The following is a 23,754-nucleotide window of genomic DNA, read 5'->3' on the forward strand; positions in this document are numbered from 1 at the left end:
TAGCGAAACGCAACGTTCTAAAAAAACTCTTAAACTAAGATCATAAACAAGTTCATAATGTCAAACAATCAATTATACCACTTCAACCATGATCATGAAAATCAAATGAGTCCATCAAGCTTCATTTAAAAAAAAAAGCTTTTTCTTGTCAAATTTCAATGACTTGAAAGCCCGATTCACGTCTCCCAGATTCCGACATCTCCAATCCGAACCTACAGCGGAGAATGAGACATCAACTCTAATGGCAACAATCAAACACAATGAATGGAAGATTTTAGCCAAACAAGTAAAGCCTATAGATCTTAAACCTAACATATCTCATTTCATTGTAAGATACCCAAAAAAGGGTAGATAATAAAATAATAATAAAAAGTCATTAATTATAATTTAGAACTTAAATACTCTACCAATCTAAAGACTAAATCAAGATTTTAAAAATTCCCCAACATACCCAAATAACTGATTTTAGGTTGTTTGTTTAAAGGGTGTAGATAATAATAGTTTCAAAGAAGTCCTAAAATGTCTAGTTAAGTAAAAAAAGCATTTTGGTTTGGTATGTGTTAAGTAGACACAGCAGTAGTAGTAGTACAGTACAGACTACACAGACAGCTACTGTGGATGACAGACAATATTTTAAATTCATTTTTTTTTAATAATTTAAAAATAAAAATAAAAAAATTAATCTCTTTCTTTCTCTCTCTTTTTCTTTCTCTTTCTGTCACTCTCTCTCTCTCTCTTTCTCCCCTGCCCCTCTTCTACTTTCAGAGACCCCAACCCCCAAAAACCCTTTCTTTCTTTCTTCTCTTCCTCTGCAACCCTTGTTTCAATTATCACTCTTTCTTGTTCTTGATTGAGTCATTCATTAATCTTGGGTGGGCTATTTACAGAAAGATGGGTTAGGCTTTTAGGGTTTATTCGAGTTGGGTGGGAAATGGAATTTGGAAGGTTGAAGAAGATGAATGGCAGTAGAAAGAATCAGATTTCAGACTTCATCTGTCAATAACAAAAGATCAAAAAAGCTGGAAAATCAAAGGCGGGGGGGAAAGGCTCTGAGTCTGGATCCTCAAAGGAATCACAAATTGCCATCGGAGGAGGAGGAAGAAGACGAAGACGACCACCACCGGAAAAACCAGAACCATAATAATATCTTCCATGGTCATTCCCTTCATCCTTACTTTCAACAAATACATGAACAACAAACCCTTCTTTATACCGGTCTAGAAAACCCATCTCCGCCGCCGTCACTTCCGCCGACCACGGCGGCTCAACCTGTTGTTGTTAAGAAACGCTCTTATTACCCTTCTTCCTCCTCCCACGAGCAAAACAACGAACATGCGAGATTGTGTGAAAAGATGGGAGGAGGAGATAATACCCATAATACCACCCAATCCAATCCGTCTAGATTGGGTTTGAGACATTCCGCCGGCGAGATCGTCGAGGTTCAAGGCGGTCACATTGTCCGTTCAATCGGTCGGAAAGATCGACATAGTAAAGTCTGTACCGCTAAAGGACCGAGAGACCGCCGCGTTCGTTTATCTGCTCACACTGCTATTCAGTTTTACGATGTCCAGGACCGACTTGGTTATGACCGCCCGAGTAAAGCCGTCGATTGGCTTATCAAGAAAGCCAAAGCCTCAATCGATCAACTGGCCGAGCTTCCTGCTTGGCATCCTACCACCGCCGGAAACTCGAATTTCGACCGCCGGAAACAGAGTGATGAACAAGAACCGATTCCGGAAGACCTCGTCGGCCAAGACGGCGGCGGCGGTGGAGGTGGCGGTGGCGGTGGAGAAAGAGCGTTTCAGCAGCAATTGCAGATGGGTGGAGGTCATAATACGAATTCAAGCTTCTTACCGCCGTCAATGGATTCCGATTCAATAGCGGACACAATCAAGTCTTTCTTCCCGACTGGTGCTTCAACGGAGCCTCATTCATCTAATACGGTATCCTTTCATAATTTCTCCCAACCGGATTTACTATCGAGAAATAGTAATCAGAGTCAAGATCTGAGACTATCTCTTCAATCTTTTCAAGATCCAATCCTCCTCCACCATCATCACCAACAACAACAACAACAACAACAACCGCCTTCATCGCAGCACGCCGACCAAAACCTGTTCACAGGAACCCAACTGGGTTTCGACCCATCATCAACCCCATGGTCAGAGCAACATCACTCGGCGGAAATTGGCCGTTTCCAGAGGCTAATAGCTTGGAACACCGCCGGTTATCCAACCGGCGGCAGTGCAGGGTTCGTTTTCAACCCACCTCCTCAAGCACCGCCGATGTTGCAACCGTTGTTCGGTCAGAACCAATTTCTTTCTCAGAGGGGACCCCTTCAGTCCAGTAACACCCAGTCTGTTCGTGCTTGGATAGACCCGTCTTCTTTTTCCGCCGCCGCCGCCAATTCCGACCACCATCACCATCATCATCATCTTCATCAATCAATTCCTATTCATCCATCTTCATTCTCATCTAATTTATATTCCTCAGGCGGGTCAGGATTTACAGGGTTTCGTATTCCAGCACGTATTCAGGGTGACGAAGAGGAACACGACGGCATCTCCGATAAACCGTCTTCTGCTTCCTCCGATTCTCGCCATTAATTGATCTTCGACAGTGAAACTCTCTCTCTCTTTCTCTCAACTCCACAAAGGTAAAAAAGAAAAAAAGAAAAACCCACCATTTTCTTTAATTCATTTGATTTATCACTTATCAGTCATAATCAAATTCACTGTTCTATCCAATTTCTGTTCTAAACAGGACCAACCAGACAAAAAGTAGTAATCTTTTTATCTATCATAGAGAATGAAAGAAAGAAAGAAACAGAGAGAGCTTCCACTTCAAGTCAGTTCAATTTCAATGGCAACCAACAAACCTACCAACCAATCATCATCCATAGGAAGAAGAAGAACCCAGGTTTTTCAATTCCAATTTGTAGTAATCCTAATTTATTAGCCTTTTTTTTTTGTTTTGTTTAATTAACGTGTGTTGTTTCCGTTTAAACTCCTTTCTTGATTTGATGTTTTGATGTTTGTTCTTCTTCTTCCTCGGATTTCATTTCTACCATGATTGGACCATGAAAAATCTATCAAACTATTTGCTTTCTATTATAATAATATTAATGTTACTGTTAATTCTTTTTGGTTGTGATGATGGTTGCTTTCATGCCTCAACATGGGGAGGAATGATATTTTTTTTTAGAAATGGTCAATTCATGATATATATATGTCTGATGAAATTTTTTTTTTATTATATTCTGTTTATCTTTTTTGGGGAATTATTGTATTTTAATGGAAAAAATAAAATAAAAAAGTGGTTTATGCTTTAAAAAAAACTTCAAAGCCCACAAAAAGTATTTAAAGAAATAACTCATCTTTTTACTTCCTGCTGGGTTTTTTTGGAGCATCAGATGAAAGGTCATTTTCTAACTCAGTAATTTTCTAAAATAATTAAGGTAATTTTCCATATATATAGAAAAAATTTAATTCATTAACTTGTACCCATATTTATGTTATTACTTGGCTGATTTTTATTGGGTTTATTTTTATTTTTTAATTATTTGATAAAAAAAAAGTAGGTTATTTAGTTAATAAATAGAATGTTTGAAAAGAAATTAGATGTGATATATGAGTTTTGGATAAAACAATGATCAGTTTTCATCCAAATGGAGTGAATAAGGTACAACAAATAAACTGAATCAAACTAGCCTTAGGTTTCCGAAATTGAAGGGTTTTTTTCACATTCAATTTGGGAATTCAGGTTTAAATTGGTTGAATTAGAACCAGAAAATTGATATGGTATTAAGGTCAGGTTGGCATAGTAGTAATAATGGGTATCTTCTTCTTCTCCATCAATATCAATACAATTGATGGTCCCCTCAAAAAACAATTAATAGTGATTATTAATGATAATCTATAGAGACAAAGTCTAGCTGGAAAGGTTTTTTTTTTTTTTTTTTTTTTCTTTTCTTTGTGAGATACCCATAAAACTTGGTTACTATTGTTGAAAGGGACAACTGATAAACGGTGGTTGCTTCTTCTTTATGGTGCCTTCTTTCTCTTTCTCTTTCTCTTGTAGAGCTCAAAAGGAAAACCATTATTAGGGTTATTCTGTTCACTTGAACCAAATCTAAACAGAGAATAAAACAAAGATAGGATATATATATATCATTAATAAGGAAGGATTTAAATTGCATCCTACCAAGCTTGTTTTGTTTGATGATGGTTATTTGAATTTTTTATTGAGTTAAAGATAATTAGTTTGATGAAAATGTATTCTTTTAGGTTTATATATAGTTGATTGAATTAATATAATGTATTTTTTAAAATTTTATAAAAGTAAAGTTTATAAAAACACAATTTTATATTTTAGATGAAGAAGTTAGTGATTGTATAGTTAAAATAAATAATATGTGATGCACATATTTTTGGAAAGAATAAAAACTAACATCAAATGATCCCCCCCTAGAACTTGTTTGATGTAGGGTATTTGAGAAAAAAAAATGGGGGATTATAGTATTTTGGTAGATTTTGAATTAAAGAATGATAATATGATTAAGAGATTATTTGAATTAAATCACTAGCCATGTTGAAGATTTGTGATATATAATAATGATTTTTTTGTGGTTTGTTTAATTTTATTTTATTTAGTAAAATATATAAGACTTTGATTTATTCAATAAAATGTCAATACTTCCTTATCTTAGTTGTGTTCTAGCAAATAAGTTGAATGGTTTGTGTAAGTTTTGCATAATAAAACTTTAAATAAGATAAAAAAAAATTAAATGTAAACATGTTCTTAAAACAATTAACAAATTAACTCAAGCAAATTAATCCTCAGAGTGATGTAGGTTATTTTTTTTAATATATAATTAGATTATTTAGGATTTTAATTGGTTGAATTAGAATGTATTTTTTATGTCAAATTAAAATTTTATAAAAATAAAAATATTTTAATATTTTAGTTCATACATGTTTGAGTGATTGTATGATTAAAATAAAGTTAATTAGTATTTGTTTATTCCAATTTTTCTTATATATATTTTTTTTAAATATATCATATTTAATTTTGTTCTATAGTATCAAATAAGTCTAAAATATGTTCATCCCTAATTTTAAAAGTTAAATATATTTTATATATTTGTAATGTTATTTTTTTCAAAATTTTAATTTTTAAAAATATTTTTCATTTCAAAATTTTGTTTAATACTTAATTTAATAATATATATTTTAAAAATAATATAAATCTTTTTGTTATATAATAATATTATGAAGTAAAATAATAAGTATTTATAAATTATTTAAAACATGTCAAAATATAATATAATTTTTTAATTTAATTTATATTATACTATTTTTTAAAATAATAATGTAATTGTTATTAATATTTTTTTTTTAAATAAAAAACTTTTATCATAAAAATTAAATATGTGTAATAATATTTAAATTAATTAGTTAATAAATATTAAAATAAAATAGTAATATATTTAAATGAATTTTTTGTCTTCAATTGAGAGTGATACTTTAGACTTGATAGTATAAAAAGTAAAATAAATATTTACTTTTTATAAATGGTCCATACTAGAAACACCTATGTAAAATAAATATTTTAATTTTATAAATGGTTTATACTCATTTTTTAGTTTATTAAATGGTCTCCACTATATGATAATAATAAAATATGCACTTTATTATATGAAATTGATTAAATATCATTTACCTCTTACAAATTATATTTAATAAAATATATGAGTTTTAATAAAAAAAAAATCCTAAATAATTTAAATCAAACCAAATCTTAGATAATATTGTGAAAGACACGCATTCATAAATATGTTAATATTTTTTGTTTTTATATTTAGTTTTAAAAATATATTTATAAATGGTCCCATATGTGAACATGAGTCATTTTCAAATTTCTTTTGCTCAATCAATGCCACTCTAAATTACCCAAATGACATTAGATTCCAAATAAGCACATGGATAAATGAGTAATTGATTATGAGAAATTTGGAGAAAAATATTAAAAGATTTGTCATTTCAACTAGAAGATATCCAAAACCATGACAAATCATGATATCTCAATGATTAGTTAGGAACCATCTTGTATATATAGACATTTAAATTGTGCTAAAAATGAAAAGACAATTGTCTCCTTTACAAGATATACTTTTTACTCTCTAAAGTAAAAAAAAAATTATTGAACATTCAATAAAAGAATTTCAGAAAATCCCAAAGTTAGACTTCAATATAATTTAATGAAATTTCTTTAAAAAAAATATTTTTTTTATAAACTTAGCAAACTAGTATGCTCCATTATATTACGCCAACAAAAGGGATCTCCTCTTAAGGGATTCTCCTTATTACCCATCACAGGGGATAAAATGGTCATATTTAACTATTATTTTTACCATTTTGTCCCTCCAATGAGGGAAACAAGCGGAACATGGGAAATCATGTAATAAGGGCTCACTTCTATTACATCAAAATAATGACTATCACTTCAACTTAATAAATTTAAGTGAAAATTAATAAATTTCAGTGAAAATTAAACTCGTGATATTTGATTTTTAGGCATAATTCTCTGTCATTTGAGCTACTCTATATTGTTTTGAAAAATATTCATTTATATTAAAAATGAAAAAAATCGTTTAAGTAAAACGACAAAACATGACATTAAAATAAAAAATAAAAAATAAAAAACAGTACTCAATAAATTATCAAGCTCGTAAAAATGGTACTAAAAAATAATAGTATTATGAATCAGACGAATCAGACGACTATGATCATTAAAATTTCAACGACTTCTCTCCAACTAGATAATCCACCAAAAAATAATTGGAATGGTTACCAAAATATGCAGGTCTTCCATATCAGCCGCATCAATTCAAACTTCTAGTAACTACCCAAAGACTCGGGCATCACCCAATGAATCCTAATAATACCCACAAAAGACTTCAATTACTAGTCATCCCTCAACAATACAAAAATAAATGAATTGTCAATTCAGCCTCTTCAAGACACATATGAAAATGCCTAGCCAGAATACATTTTTTTTTCATTCACATATCTTCCATTATAATTCCATCATTAATAATATTTCATCCAAAGAACGAGATCTTGGATGAAATCTTTGACTCCTAAAGTTTTTCCGAACACAAATTATATTGAATCATCTTAGCGAACAACATGTAGTAATGCCCCACATAGAAACTATCCATATATTGCAAACGCATTAAGTCTTGTTCAGACGTGGACACAAGACACTTGCTTGCGTCCTATAAAAAGTAAAACTCTATTATGTGACGAAGTCTCCATAATGTTTAATCTCCTTTTATATTTAATTCGGTTAGCGAAATCACTAGACCGATGATCAAACATGTCCTTAACTGTGACATTTCTACATATAGTCAAGGAAGCAAGCTCAAAATACGACGTAACTAGACTTTTGACACTACACCAAATGTCGTCCCAAAATCTAATCGAAAAACTATCCCTCACAATGAATCTAGACTACTCACGAAAACTTTTCCACATAGAATAAATTCTCCTTCAAAACTCCACTAAGGTAGCCTAGTGGTAAGAGTCGACTTAAGAGACCAAAAAGGTCACGGGTTTAATTACATCTAAAAGTGTTTTGAGTTTAAGCGGGGGACCATGCTGTGGAGTGCCATACTAGTTTTCCTTTAATTCCTAAAAAGAATTCCCTCTAAATGCTATACCCCGTTGGATAATTAGATATTTTGGTGAACCAGCCAAACTAATCATTACCATACTTATATATGATTATCGATGCCCAAAGACTAATCGGCTCTATTGCAAATCTACTACATCATTTTAATAGAAGAGCCTTATTAAAAGAAATAATATCTTGAATATCTAGACCTCATTGATCCTTAAAACCTTTAACTTTATAACAACTAAGTAAATGACAAAACGATGAGTTTAAAGATCCCCATAAAAACTTACACATTATTCTCTCTATTTTCACTGCCACACTTTTGAGTAGAATGAATAACGACATCATATATGTGGGCATATATGACAACGCACTCTTAATGATGATTAGTCGATCCATTTCGATATTATTTTACCTTTTCATCTAGACAGTTTACATTTTATTTAAGTGATAATTGGGTCCCAAGAGACCTTGGATCGTAATTTATCACCTAATGACATACCAAGATATGCTGACGGAAGATCACTAATTCTGAACCTCAACACATTTGTCAACCTCATCATTCTTATATTCGAAAAGGAATTTGAAAAAAAATGTCCGACTTATTAAGATTATCTCGAAGACCGTAACATGCACAAAATAAACATAAAATATTTCGAAGGTGTTTAAAATTCATATAGGTAGTCTGAACCATGCAAAACGTGTCATCAATGAAAAACAAATGTGACATGACAAAAGAATATCTTCTTGACTCACAACTCACTCCAAGGAGACCAAATGAGTAGCCTCATTTGGGCTACTCTAATTAATTAAAAAAATTGTAGACATAAAAAAATACCTTTCGGTTTGGAATTTTTAAAAGAGAGCTTTATTAGACAATGGAATCCAATCTCTTGGTATATTACATTATTTCAATGAAGATCCTTCAATGATCGAAATGTCAAGATCTCTCAAAGGAATCTTCTATAAGAGTTATTTGGGTCTATGAAAGGAATCATGCTTTCATCTTTTCTTTTCCAAAGATATTTTTATCTTTTGAAAAAATAAATCAAATTTATGAAAAGTTGTTCGTGTTGGATTCTTGATATGTAAAAAAGTGGTATTCAATCGAAGTTGGAAAACAAATGTATAATTCATATTGCTTTATGGATTATACATCTTTAATTTGCCAACGAAATTTACAAGTTAAAAAAATAAATCTAACTTTTGACTAACAAAGACGTTCTTTGATTCTCAATATGTAAATAATTTAAGTTGAAAAACAAATATATAATCCATTTGTGTCTATGAAAGGAATCCATGTTTTCATCTTCTCTTTGCCAAAGATATTTTTCTTTTTTGAAAAAATAAATCAAATTTATGACTTGTGTTCTATTCTTAATATATATAAAAAATGGGATCCAATCCAAGTTGGAAAAAAAATGTATAATCCATAGTGCTTTCAACTTTTCTTTGCCAAAAATATTTATCTTTTTTTGAAAAAATAAATCAAACTTATGACAAAGTTGTACATGTTCCATTCTTACTATATAAAAAATCAATGAAAAACAAATGTATAGTCCATAATATTTTCATTCTATTATAAATATATATTAAAAACAAAATGGATCCAATCGAAGTTCAAAAAAATATATATATAATTGATTCGGCAGGATTCGAATATGCGACTTTTGACTCATAAAAAATTATCATGCTTGAATAATATATTTATAGTGGATTCGGCAGGGTTCGAATCCGCGACTTTCGACTCATAAAAAGTTGTCCCGGCGGGGTTCGAACCCGCGACCTTCGGCTCATAAGACCAACGCTCTAACCAACTGAGCTACGGGGCATTTATATTAATTTAAATTAATATAGTAATTTGGTCATTGTTTTACATTCAATATTTATGTTATGTTCATCAACCCTCAAATCCCTATCCATCTATATTCTATTAATAAACACAAACATATCAATTGATGGATATCTCTATCTATATATTTAATACAAAAATTCTTTTATTAAATTGTTTCTTACTTATCCACGACTCATTAATGTACCTTAAATAACTATTGATAATAAAATAGAATTATAGATGACAATGGGTACCGTATGCTCGATATCTGTGGGTACTCATGTGTACCCGATGACCAGGTTTGGGTATTTTAAATCGACTTCGGGGTCGAGGTCAGACATGGGAAGGGGAAGAACGAGTATGGGGTCGGGGATAGGGAGTGTGTAAAACCCAAATCTGATACCCGACTATATTATTTTTTTTGTTTAATGTGTGATTTTTCAAATTCGTCATCATTACAAATATCATTAAATATACATAATTAAATTTGGTCTTATCCACACTCCATTCTAAACATCATCATCATAATTATACTGTACACCAACTTTAAATAAACTAGAATCTAGCTCGTGCATTTGCACGAGTAATGATATAAAAACCGGAAAAAAAATTACGGTGAAAATGTGATAGAATTTTTAATTTACTCTCACATATATTCAAATTAACCACAACTCTTGACTAGACAATCGAGATATTTGGAAAATTAAGCATTATTATTATTATATATATATATATTAGTCAATTAAAATGTAGAACATATACTTAGCAATCCGGACACCTTAAAAATTAAACATCATTATATATAAAAACATATATATATAACATCCCGCGTTCATTAAATTTGGTGTTAATATAAAATATAAATTAAATTTAGTATTAATATAAAATATAAATTCTTATTAGCCTAGTTGGTTAAAATGTTATAATTGTTTTTGTTAGGTTGCGAGTTCGAAACATATATATATATATATATTTATATATATATATATATATAACATTTTTAATTTTATTTTTAACCGTTTTAAGTTTATGAGCGGGTTAACCCATAATCCGACCAAGTACTCATTTACTCTCACATATATATCCAAATTAATCACAATTTTCAACCCGACAATTCAAATACTTTGAAAATTAAGCATCATTATATATATATATATATATTAGTTAGTTAAAAAGTTGAACTTATGTTGTTAAAACATCCCGCGTTCATCAAATTTAGTGTTGAATTTAAAATATAAAGTCATATTAGTCTAGTTCGTTAAAGAGTTGGACTTGTTTTGTTAGGTTGCGAGTTCGAAACATTCATATAGCATTTTTAATTTTATTTTTAACCGTTTAAAGTTTATGAGCGGATCAACCCACAATCCGACTTAAATATCCATTTATTCTCACATATATATCCAAATTATCCACAACTCTTGACTCGAAAATCCGAACACTTTGAAAATTAAGCATTATTATATATATATATATATATATTATATTCCCAAAAAATATATTTCTCTACATAAATTTTCACTTCAACTTTTATTTTATTAACATTATATTGCTTATCACTCATCATTCTTCATCTTTATTCTCTAATTTTTTTTCCAATTATATTATATTTTTTCTCTACTCTAGTTTATTTTTCTCAATATCTACAAAAATAAAAATAAGTATGCAAGTAAGTAATGATTTTATTTATATTTTTAACATTTCTATATTACTAATTTTAAAATTATTAAAGTTATGTTTTTTTTCTTCGATCTTTATAATCTTGTAAGTTTTTAATCGGGTAATGGAGGAGTACCTGTCGGGGATTGGGTACCCGGTGAATCGGAGATGAGGATAGAAGTATAGATACCCATTGGGTTTGGGATCGGGGTCGGGTAGTATAATGAAAGTCGGAGTCAGGAATATGTACTTCACTACCCGGCGGGTAAGTTACCCGTTGTCATCTCTAAATGAAATTAAGCTTAATGTAATTTTCAATAAAAATAGTCTATTTTTTTTATTTTTTTTGAGAACATTGAGTTTCACTTCTCTTTCGGACTGCGACTAATTCCCACGGGTTAAGCACACATACTCAAGGTCGGTCCTAGGGTAAGGCAACCTATGTAGTTGCATAAGCCCCCCACCTTTATAGGGCCCCCATTTTTTAATATTTAATAGTATTGTATTATTAATATTATTTTTTCTTTTTTTCTCCTTTAATATTAAGTGTATATTATACAATATATATATATATTTTATCTCCTTTTCAATCTCTTATTTTAGTATTATAATATATTAACTATTTATATATTATTTTATATTATTAATTTTTTATTATTATTTTAAGGGCCCCAAAATTTAAATTTGCATTGAGCACCAAATTCTCAGGTCCGACTTTACACATAACCCGCAAACACACTTAACCAATTAATTGAACGGGCAGAACTTATTGTCTGACGGGCTCGAACCTCAGACCTCCAAATAGATCGAGAATATCTATCTCTTATTGCTGCTAGGCTAGAAGAAGATAAAACAATTTTTTAATTGGTATTGCAAAAAAAAAGACTTGTCTTATTAATTATATCAACCATTTTTTTTCTAGTTAATTTGATTATGTGAATGTTTTGGTATTGTTTATTCTATATATGTTATAATATTCTATAAAGGTTTGAGTGGCATTCACAATTAAGTAATTAATGAAATATTTAATAAATAAATACAAATGATAGCTTCCCTAAATATTATTGTATGTTTTCTAGCTAAAATAGAGATTTTTTTAAAAAAGAATTTTTTTTTTCATTAATCCATATTTTTTAGGTTAACACTCAAACAACAAAATAAATCAATATAAATAAAATTTTAACAAGAAAATATCATTTGTTACAATTATTTCTGAGAATTGGGAAAACTGATGGATCAGTGTTAATATTGTAAAGTCCTTCTCAAATATAGAAATTTGATATAACCTCTCTTCTCTAATTTTTTAATTCCAATAATTAAACATTACCTCATCATCTCTTATTAATCACATCACTTAACTCATTAATAAAAATAATTAAATATCTTCTATTATAAAAAATAAATAAATTATTTTATTATTATTATTTATTATTATTTTTTAAATCATTATATTATAAAAATAACTCAGCTACTCAAAATTATCGCCAATCCACATAAAAAAAATCAAAATTTATTTAAATAAATTCTTACTCAACAAATTCATAGATGTAACATTGTCTAGATCCAACCCATCTATTTCCATGAGCCTTTAGTTTAATTCAATTTTTTAAAATTCAACCCTTCATAATTGAGCCTATCTAGAAAAAATAACTTTTTTGGAATTGAAAAAAAATATAAATATATGTTAAGTTAAGTAAGCTAAAATATTTTTATCTCGTTGACTCAAATTAAAAAGAAATGTTTTGAACTGTACTCATCATGACAGTTTTTAAAGAAACATTTTTATCAATAAAAATACATTAATATTAAAGAAAATTAATCAAATATACAATCTTATGTTGACACTATTATAAATAGTAAAAACTTCTTAATGAAAATTGAGTCATAATTGATAAGTGGGCTAACTTTCTAAATTCAAATAATAAACAAAAAAAAATAATAATAATAAATAATGTGACATTTATAATTGATCTATATAAGAAGATAGAAAATTCAGTTATTTTTCTTTATTATAAATAAATAGTTTCCATGAGATCTTGTCTTTTTGGACTTATCTTGTAAGATGATGAGAGTGGGGAAATGGTGTCCACATAGAAAGATTAATAGATGCCCTTTTTGAGTGGTCAAATGTAGAGATAAACAAACTACCACTTTTTATGTGGGTCATTTCAATACACAACTATATATCCCATTCAAATCTGTCATTCAAGTTCCCAACCAACAATTTTCAACCAAACCCTTAAATGGATCATGTTGAATTTTGGTTGGTATTGTGATAATGCAAAAACTTTAATTTGATTTTTGAATTCATATTGTTTTCAAAAATACATCAAATACCATTCATTTGAATACAAAAACATAAACGTCACGAACATGGATTCTCACGATTGATGACTTGAAACTTATACCAAAACAAAATAAATAGAGGTCAAACCGGTATAATAGATAATATCTATGACCACCCGAAGACATAGTCAAGAACGTAAACTAGAGCCAATGAAAGTGGATAGAGGGCGAAGGCCAAGAAGGCTGTCCAAAGAGGGAATGTGGTGCGTAAACTTCCAAACACGCCCATCACCAAACAAACAAGAAGGATTACGAGAACTTCCGATGAGAAGTCCCATGTCAAACCCCGAACATAGACCAAAGCTAGGAAGACCGATAAACAAAGGACGTTGTTCATCGTAACTGCACCATATAACTGCAAAACAAAAAGTTATTTAGATTATGTTAGAAATTTTAAGTTCATTTTCATCAAACAAATTCCTTTTTGAAAAACCCAACATCAAATTGAGGAAGCCAAATGAACATGTATCTTTTTTTAAATTAAGATTTATTTTTAGTTTGATCAAGAACTCCCTAAGCATTTTATATGTAAAGAAAACAATGAAAAAGAAGCAACCAACCAACCTCGGAAAATGTTAAAGAGGCGGATCTTTGCTTTTTGCGGCTAGCAAAGATGATAGCTGACACAGCCTCGCTCGAGTTGGTAGCAAGAGGGAGCGCGATGAACGAGATGAAGAAAGTTGGTATGCTAGTGGCATCGGAAAAGTTATCAACCGCATCCACCAAAGGATCAGCAAATGCAGCAGCAATAAGTGTACCTAATAGCCAATGTAGTGTAACTCATTAGTTAGAGCACGTTTCATCTTTAAAATAGAAAGAAAAAGAAAGTGTACCTAATAACAACAACAAAACTGCTTTAATCGATGTCCATTTCACGTCTTTCACAACACCACCCTCTTCAACTCCTTCATCACCACTCTGTTCTCCCGCATCGCCTTGTCCCGCCCCTAGTAGAAAATACTGTCGCTTCGTATCCTACAAAAAAGAAAAGAAAATTATATCAATACGGTATTATGAAAAGAAAGATGAATTATATCTTTAATGGAATTAGTTGGAACAAAACCTCGTGGAATTCAGTTAAATGACTTATTGTATCAGGACCAGCTAAACGCGTCTTAGGCTTAAATTCCATGGCCTCACCCATCCATTTTGATATTCCTGTAACGAATTCATTGTAATCTACATGCGAGTCGAGAGAAGTATCGAAATCTTTCAGAACTTTGTCAACAGCATCTCCCTCGTCCAAATTCAGCTCATCGAATCGAATGCCCAAAACAAATGCTTTCAACTCAGTAGGCGAAAGATTGTTGTCCCCATCTGTATCTATTGCCTGAAAAAGTCTGTCAAAGGACAATTCAACATGTTAAAAGCTGTATGAAACATCAAAGAATCAGAAAGAAGAAAAAAAAAACTAACTTTCTCGTGACTTGTTCATTAGGAAGTCCTTGCTCGGTGAACAGTCTGCCAAGTCCTCGTCTCCTCAAATGCGTTAGAACTCCCGATATTATGTGCTTGTGCCTGATATAGTCATATCGTCTCTTCTGAATCCACGGCTGGAAAACCTGCATTCAATTAAATTGAGTTGAGGTTATTCCGATATTCACATTTTTCTCCATTTCATTCAAAATTTAATCTCAAATAACCCATTATCCAATCATCAATCACATCATTTAAACAACCAAAATACAAAAACATATAAGATTTTGACATTACAAGGGTATAGAAAAATAGAAACCTGGTAAAGGCAATAACCAATGAGAAGAGCAAGAGAGACCACAAGTCCAATTAAAACAGCCAAATGTCTTCCCGAAGTCGAGTTCAAAATCTGAGGCAATTGAACAACGAGGAAAGGAATGACAGACACGATCATGATTACTGCAGCATAGGATGTCCATATGTCTGTAGTAACACCAGAACCTGCACAAATATCTTCCCAATTTAGAAATCTACAACACAATCAAAATACATCAATCATTATCAAAGTTCAATACACTCACCAGTCAAATTGAATCCTTTGGTATTTTTACCATCAACTGCAAAATGACCTTCAATGTCACACTTGCCAACAATAACACAAGTTCCCCATATTATCGTGAGAAGCATAACAGTGGAACCAGCAAGCAAACCCATTCCAACCGAGACTTGACTTTGCGCAGTTTCTTTTGTTCCACTAAGTCCAGATACTGCATAAACAAGAAGCAAATACACACATCATAAGGGTTGAACCACCACAAACAACAACCATGAGGGAAAATCAAAATCTGAAATGCTGAAAAAGATTATTGAGGCGAATGTGTGAAGGAAGAATCCTTTATCCTTTCAATTTAGCACTCTTTCCAAATCTCCCATCACAAGTATACGTGAGCAGAGATTGTCCAAAGATCCAAGTCTGTCCGAGTTAACCAGAAACTCAGAGCAGATTGATGGCAACATATTTTCAATTTCATACAGTTCAAGTTTTCAAATGTGAAAGGTAAATGAGCAGTGAAGGAGGAAGATATCTTGCAAAAGGCTTTCATAACTTTTACAAAAAAAAGTCAACATCTGTCAGTCAAATCCAAATCCCTTCCTTTTGAGCATCAACTATGGCTACTGTTAAGGGGGATTAATATTTACACGATTAATTTCAAAACCAGATCTTGTACAGAAGCTGGTCTTTCATTAGCTACAGGTCATTTTAAAAACCAAAATTGAAATTATTCAATTATTGTAAGCCTAATCAAGTAATCGATTCCACAAGAGCTAACATAAGAGGATCCATTTCCAAAATACAGAATTCAACTAGAGATCTAATATATAAATTAACGAATATCTCCAAATTTCAATCGCAATAGAAATCATAGAATAGCTTGAAACAGTCAAAATCAGAGAAAACATGAGGAAGAGCTCACCTAGAATGAGCATTGCATCAGGAAGAGCTCCAAGTACAGGGAGGAAGAGACCGCCGATAAGACCAGGACCGAGGATCTCAAGGAGAAGCTCACTTCCGCTGGAGAGGTAAGTAGCGGCTTGGAACATAAGGAAACCATAGACGAGAATGAGGAAGATGTTACCGAGAATTGTGGTTGTACAAGGCAGGAAACCGTAGGTTTGCTCGCAGGATTCCGTCGATAGGTATGCTTTCATACGGGGGAAAGACGGTACGTTATTGCCGGAGAGACTATCGGAAATGAAACGACCGTAGGTGACGCCGGTAATCGCTAGGAGACAGAGGATCACAGAGATGACGGTTACCGACCTTCTCCGAGCCATGATTTCTACAGTCAACTTGCACTTTGTTTTTGCCAAACTGTGAGTCTTTGAGATATATATATATATAAATCCTCCCTCTCTCTCTATATATATATATCTATTTTCTTTCTTTCAGTGTATATTCCGCGTGCAATCTTCTTCTGTATTTATGATCCATGAAGGAAGGAAGGGGCAAATTGTCAAATTGAAGAAAAATAGTGGATAATTCCTTGTTAGTCACATTTCATAGTAAAGGGTTGTTTGATTCTATCTTATAATAAGATAGACTATAAACCATAATTGTCTAATAAATGCTATAATAATTATAATTAATATATTACATTCTATAAATTAAATAAAAAATATTCTACCCTTCATGAAAAAATTGGATAACTATTAACCACTAAAAAAAATAGATAAATAAACATTAATTATTAGAAGTTTACTAGGTGAGTGAGGTGATGTCCGAATTTTTTGATAAATGTTGGAAGTTGGATATGACATGTCTATCTTTGGATTATTATTGTCATTGTTTTCCGATGAATTATCTTATTTGAGAGAATTTTTTGAACATTCAATGATCGTAGTTGTTAGATGTAATCATTCATAATGTTATTTTTAGGATGTGTTTTAAGATTTGATCTGAGAATTAATCGTCCTTCTCAAATGTCTATCAACCCGATAATTTATTGGATAAGATTTTGTATTATTTCTTGTTTAATGTTTTGTGATTTATTTATTTTGTTTCTCATGTCATGTTTGCTTTGTTTTTAATATAAAAGAGCATTTTTTTTAAATATATATATATTAATTCGAACATTATTTCACTTTTCCACTCATTTATCACACTACTCAATTAACCAAAATATTAAAATACAATATATTTTAAATTATTTATTATTATTATTATTATTACTCTTTAAATAATTTTTATTAAAATATTTCATCTCCTCAAAATCATATCAATCATTAATTTTCCCCTATCTTAATTTTTCAAATAAACCAAATCAAACATGCCCTAGCTAACTAGCTAGCCAATCAAATGTGAATGAGCTTAATCAATTTTTTATAATCATTTTTTAATATCTTAATAAACTTATGACCTTGTTTGATTTAAGTTTATTAGAATAGTAAAATGATTATTTTAAAATAACTTTGTATAGTAAATTATTAAAAAATAAGATTGTTTTTTATATAAGGGGTAATTGTCTTTTAATCATAATTATTACAATAATTTATAGAATTTTATTAATTAGTATAAATAATATTTTCTAGATAAATAATTCAGAATATTGTAATATATATACAAATTAGGTGATATATATGATTTAAAGGTCAATCCAAACAGCACTTTTACTTTATCTTGTCGGGCAAACTAAATTTGACATAATTGTTGCTCAGTCTAAAGATGGCCGTAGATCAAGAACGTGCATTATTGAATAGTTTAACGGGATCAAATAATAATTGATAATTTTCTCATTTTAAAAGTAAAATTAATGTTAATAATTTATTTATTAGAAAAACTTTTTATATGGTTATATATAAAAAGTAATGTGCACAAATTTTAAGCATTTAATAAATTAATTTAAAATTATCAACATGGTTAGTTATGACTTATGAATTATAATTCAACAATTATAATAAGTTAGTTAATGCGGTCATGAAAGTTGTGCTAAGTTAATGCAAATATTATTAAATAATGCAAATACGTGATTTTCTGCCAACTTTAGAGTGATAAATAAATGTCATATATAGTTGGCTCCGAAAGAGACAATGTTTTTTAGATTAACTAAATGACTTAATTTTTATTTAAAATTCTTTAGTTGTTCTAATGAACTAGGCTCCAATTTGTAGAATAGTATTTGGAACCATCATAATTTTAGTTAATATGAGATTTTTTTGTATTTTTATTTTTTAATTAATTTATTATATTTATAAAAATAATAATAATTTTTTTTTTTTTTTTTCAACCATTCTTACCTGTCACACCTTTTTTTAGTCCATTTAAAATGTATTCGGTTAGAAAAATAATTTAAATTAAAAACAAATATGTTTCAATTGGTAGGCCGTACACAAAGTTATGTTGATTCAATTTTTTTTAACAATATATATCAAATTTATCTTTTCGAATTTTTTCAAATCTTTTCTATCACACAATATTCTTTTTTTGTCTCATAAACACTTTCTAAAAAATAATTTAATTTAAAAGAATAAGTCCAACATATGTGATGAAGTAACATTAAAATGTAAGACTGACGTCCATTTTTAAAAGACTCAAATAATTAAAATTTTGATAATTAAAAACACATATAATGAAATTTAAATCTAATATTTAGCTCCGTGGGTTAGAACCAACTCAAATTCTAATTTCAAATAACAATTGAGTATTAAATAAATAATTTTATATTATAATTTATAATTTTATTTTGATAGAGAAGTGAACTAAGTCCTTTTCTAGCTGAACTTGTTTAAATAAAAAAAATTCAAAAAGAAATAAAATAAGTATATTTTATTGAATTGATGGATTAGTATGATTGATGAAAGTATAAATAAAAAGATATAAAGTTTTTAAAATTATTTAAAAAATTTCAATTGAAGAAGAGACTTAAATATAAATTTATTTAAGGTAAAAGAAAGTATTGACTATATTTTTATATATATATATTTGAAGGAAAATAATTAAAAAAATACAATAAATGGTATTTAATCATTTTTTTCATTCATTATATATTAATTTTAAAGGAAATTAATTAAGAAATATAATAAATGGTAATTAATCATTTTTACAGATTATGAACATTTTTTAATCATTAGTTGAATTTGTTTGAGATTATTTAAATAATCTATATCATCTCAAATACAACACAAATTTAGAGAGAATTATTTAAAATATATTTGTCATATTTTGTTTATTAATATATATATATATATATATATATATATATATATATATATATATATAAATTAAGATGAAATCACATTTATAAACTATATATTTATAAATTTCAAATATATATATATATATATATATATATAACAAAATTCTTCACTAATCCAAATTAAAAAAAATGAAGTTATTTCAAATCTATATATATTTAATAAAACTTAATTATCTGGTGAGTATATAAATGAGTACATATCACGAATATAAATATGTATGATCGCAAATATGACTATTGATTTTCCTTTACATTAATATATATACATATTCCCTCCTTATATATTAATTCTTCAATACATGTTTTTTTTAATTCTTTTTATATATTTTTTTTAAATTAGTTATTATTATTATTATTATTATTTCTAATTATATATATATATATTTTTTTTTAATAAATAATTATATATATACATCATAATTCTATTTGTATTACATTAATATATATATATATATATATATATATATATATATATATATATATATATATATATATATTTATCTCCTTATATACTAACTCCTCAAAAAAGTTTTTTAATTCTTTTCATATTTATGACATTGGTTATTATTTTTTTAATTTTATATTTATTTAATAAATAGTTATATATATATATCATAATTTATTTTTATTAATTATTTTATAATATATATATATATATTATAAATACATAAGTGTATTTATATTAATTATTTTATAATATATATAATTATATATATATATCAACCTATTTAAAACAATTTTAAGACCTAAACAATATTTTATTTAATAAATGGATAGTTGATTTGAATCTTAGTGTGAGTATAAATGGATACGTGTATATAAAATACACGGGTATTGATTTTCTTTTACATTAATATATATATCTTTTTATATTAACTCCTCAATAATTTTTTATTTTAATTCTTTTCATATTTATTAGGTTGATTATTATTATTATTTTTAATTATATATATTTTTAATAAATAATTATATATACATCATAATTTTATTTGTATCAGAGCATCAATTCTTACAAAAATCTAGATCAACTTACTTGAAGAAGCTAAACTCAAGATAAGATTAAAGAATAAAAAAAAAGATGAAGTTAACAGAAGGAGTTAACAACAACAACCATATTTTTTTCTCAACTAGTGAAATCGCAATCTTGACTATTGTAACTCAAGCGTTGGCGGACCAACTAACTACCTAAAGAAGAGTTTAAGCATTGATTGTCATTAAATTGAGAGTTGTTAGTCTTAATTGTTTTGTATGCAATTAAGACTTATTTAATTATTAATGGGTTTGAGCCTGTATGTATAAGTAATTTAAGGTTTCTTGGCTAATTACTCCTTTATAAGGGTTGTTTGTAAAGGTTGATATACAATACTTAAGACTCTTACGACTTTTTCTCTTTAACAAATATTATTGTCCTCTATTTTCTAGAGTTTCATTTCTTCATAACTGTTCTTAGAAGATCTAATAATCAGAACCAATATTTGGTATCAGAACCTATCTAAAGAACATGTCGTCAAAATCAACCAGAGATGCAGAGACAATGAAGATTGGAAAAGAAGGAAACATGACGCTCTCCTATACGTTACTCACAAAGAGTAACTATTTAGTGTGGGCGTTGAAGATGTGGGTAAACTTACAAGCACAAGAGTGTGGGAAGTCGTGATGTTCGGCGATGTCGACGAACAGAAGGATAAAATGGCTCTTGCCGCCATCTATCAAGCGCTCTCCGAGGACGTCCTTCTCATGGTGGCCGAGAAGGATTTTGTCAAGCTAGCGTGGGAGACGTTAAAGTGCAAACCTTAAAGAAACAATTCGAGGCGATTCACATGAAGAATGGGAAATTGGTGGATGATTTTTCAATGAAACTAACATCCATCGTGACTGGTATCCGCTTGTTGGGAGGGAAGGTGGAGGAGATCTCCATTGTCAATAAGTTCCTTAGAGTCGTACCACAAACATACATGCAGATCGTTACAGCGATCGAGCAATTTGGTGACCACAAGAATATGACCGTCGAGGAGATCGTCAGTTGTCTCAAAGTCCACGAGGAGAGACTTCACGACTACGATGACCAAAAGGAGGAGCACCTATTTCTCACGCATGATGAATGGATGTCACGAATGAAGAAAAACGGAGAAACCGATTTTTTTACTAGATCGTCGAGTCGCAGCGACAACGGTGGAGATAACCGAGGTTGTGGCAAAGGGAAAAGGTGAAAGTCATGGAGAAAGCTCATCTTGACAAGAAGACACCAAGCCCCGCAAAGACAAGAGTATAGTGAAGTATTACGCTTGTCAAAAGTATGGGCACTACGTGTCTCAATGCCCTAACAAAAGGTCTGACAATGAGGCAAACCTCACTAACTTCTATAATGAGGAGCCGACATTAATGTTTGCTGAGGTAGTGAAGAATTCTTTGCCCGAAGATGATGAGGCAACCTTCACCAGCTTTTATGACGAGGAGCCAATATTAATGTTTGCTGAGGGAGTGAAATATGCTTTTTTCCAAAGACGAGGAGAAATATCTTGAAGAGTTCGTGCAAGAACCGTCCAAGGAGGAACCAGAGGTGGTGTTTCTCAATGAAGATAAAGTAATAGAGAAACTCCTCACAAGTGGCGATGAGTGTAATCACACCGACGTGTGGTACCTTGACAATGGAGCAAAAAACCATATGAAAGGCCATAATGAGAAACTCAATGAGCTCGACGATAAAATCACTGAAAATGTAAAGTTCAAAGACGGAAGCAAAACGCACAGGTTTCCTGATTCAGCTTGCGAGAAAAATCGTGTGAGTAGAGATGTCGTGTTCGAGGAGGAGAAGAAGTGCGAGCAGTGTAACAACAACAACGAGCTCGTACAAAATTCCGTGGAATTCAGAATCATACGAGATATCTTCTTGGAGGCACTACTACTAGAGATGGATGTTGATGAATTTTTGTTGCTCACCACCGATGAGCCAACAACATATCACGAGGCAGAAGTCGAAGAGTCATGGAATGAGTCCATGAACAAAGAGCTAGAGTCTATCAGGAAGAACAAAACATGGGACCTCACCGACTTACCACCCGGTCACAAGATCATCGAGTTAAAGTGAATTTTCAAGTTGAAAAGAGACAGCGAATGCAATATCCTCAAGCACAAAGCGAGATTGGTAGTGAAAGGCTATGTTCAGAAGCAAAGTATTGACTTCGAGGAGACATTTACACCGGTGGAAAAACTTGACACAGTTAGGATAATTCTTTCCATCGCAGCTCATCATGGATGGGAGATTCACCATTTGGATGTCAAATCAATATTTCTAAATGATAACATCGAAGAAGAAGTCTATGTCGCTCAACTTGAAGGCTTCATCATCAATAATAAAGAGCACAATGTATACAAGTTATAGAAGACTCTCTATGGACTACGTCAAACACCAAGGACGTGGAACACTTGCTTCAACAAGAGAATGATGAGTATCGATTTCGTGAAATGTTCTCAAGAGTAGGCTGTATACACGAGAAACCGTGGAGAAGAAGTATTCATTGTTGGCATATACGTCGACAACTTGATCGTGATAGGATCAAGCATCGAGGGTGTTGAGGAGTTCAAAAAATAGATGATGAAGGAGTTCGAGATGAGTGATCTTGGGCTACTCTCGTACTATCTTGGTATCGAGGTGGACTAGAAGAAAGATAACATCGAGGTGAAACAAGAAGCTTATGAAAAGAAAGTGTTGAAATAGTTTGCAATGGAGGATTGCAACTCGAGGAAATATCTGATGGAAGTAAAGTTGCAGCTCGGAAAAGATATAGAAGGAAGCTTGGTGGATCCGAAAGAGTATAGGCGTATCATCAGGTGTCTAAGGTACTTGACGAACTCTCAACCCAATATCTCTTATATAGTTGGCATAGTGAGTCGGTACATGGATCAACCTACCACTATACACCAACAAGCAGTAAAACACATTATTCGTTATCTTCATGTGAGGCGGAGTTTATGGCAGCTACTACAGCATTGTGTCAAGGACTTTGACTAATAAACTTGTTGAGCGAGGTTCTCGGATGCGAGCCAAAGCCGATAACCCTTTATGTC

At 30.4% G+C, this 23,754-nt stretch overlaps 2 protein-coding genes and 1 non-coding gene across 3 annotated transcripts; 1 reads left to right on the forward strand and 2 right to left on the reverse strand.

Annotated features, from left to right (window-relative positions):
* Window positions 1–723: 723 nt before the first annotated feature.
* LOC124944884 (transcription factor TCP4-like) lies at window positions 724–3,137 on the forward strand. The gene is made up of 2 exons (XM_047485234.1): window positions 724–2,656; window positions 2,764–3,137. The coding sequence occupies exon 1, from the start codon at window positions 960–962 to the stop codon at window positions 2,604–2,606; it is 1,647 nt and encodes a 548-aa protein (XP_047341190.1). The 5' UTR covers window positions 724–959; the 3' UTR covers window positions 2,607–2,656; window positions 2,764–3,137.
* Window positions 3,138–9,438: 6,301 nt separating this feature from the next.
* Window positions 9,439–9,512, reverse strand: TRNAI-UAU. Its single transcript has one exon. It is a non-coding gene; the product is annotated as a tRNA-Ile (tRNA).
* Window positions 9,513–13,451: 3,939 nt separating this feature from the next.
* On the reverse strand, window positions 13,452–16,885 carry LOC124945576 (sodium/calcium exchanger NCL-like). Its single transcript, XM_047486032.1, has 8 exons — window positions 16,408–16,885; window positions 15,514–15,699; window positions 15,252–15,433; window positions 14,933–15,078; window positions 14,580–14,856; window positions 14,350–14,491; window positions 14,081–14,274; window positions 13,452–13,871 (listed from the first exon to the last, which is right to left on the reverse strand). Exons 1-8 carry the CDS (start codon window positions 16,766–16,768, stop codon window positions 13,623–13,625), a joined length of 1,737 nt encoding a protein of 578 aa, XP_047341988.1. The 5' UTR covers window positions 16,769–16,885; the 3' UTR covers window positions 13,452–13,622.
* Window positions 16,886–23,754: the final 6,869 nt, after the last annotated feature.

The sequence above is a fragment of the Impatiens glandulifera genome, chromosome 7 (genome assembly GCF_907164915.1).
Source record: "Impatiens glandulifera chromosome 7, dImpGla2.1, whole genome shotgun sequence".
Classification (NCBI taxonomy): Eukaryota; Viridiplantae; Streptophyta; class Magnoliopsida; order Ericales; family Balsaminaceae; genus Impatiens; species Impatiens glandulifera.

Bases quoted from the DNA above. Each gene is read 5' to 3' on its own strand.
- LOC124945576 (XM_047486032.1), bottom strand. From the start codon at position 16,768: ATGGCTCGGAGAAGGTCGGTAACCGTCATCTCTGTGATCCTCTGTCTC. The intron at 14,857-14,932 runs GTTAGTTTTTTT...GTCCTTTGACAG, and splicing joins AATGAACAAGTCACGAGAAA to ACTTTTTCAGGCAATAGATA. The intron at 14,492-14,579 runs GTTTTGTTCCAA...TCTTTTTTGTAG, and splicing joins ATTTAACTGAATTCCACGAG to GATACGAAGCGACAGTATTT.
- LOC124944884 (XM_047485234.1), top strand. From the start codon at position 960: ATGGCAGTAGAAAGAATCAGATTTCAGACTTCATCTGTCAATAACAAA.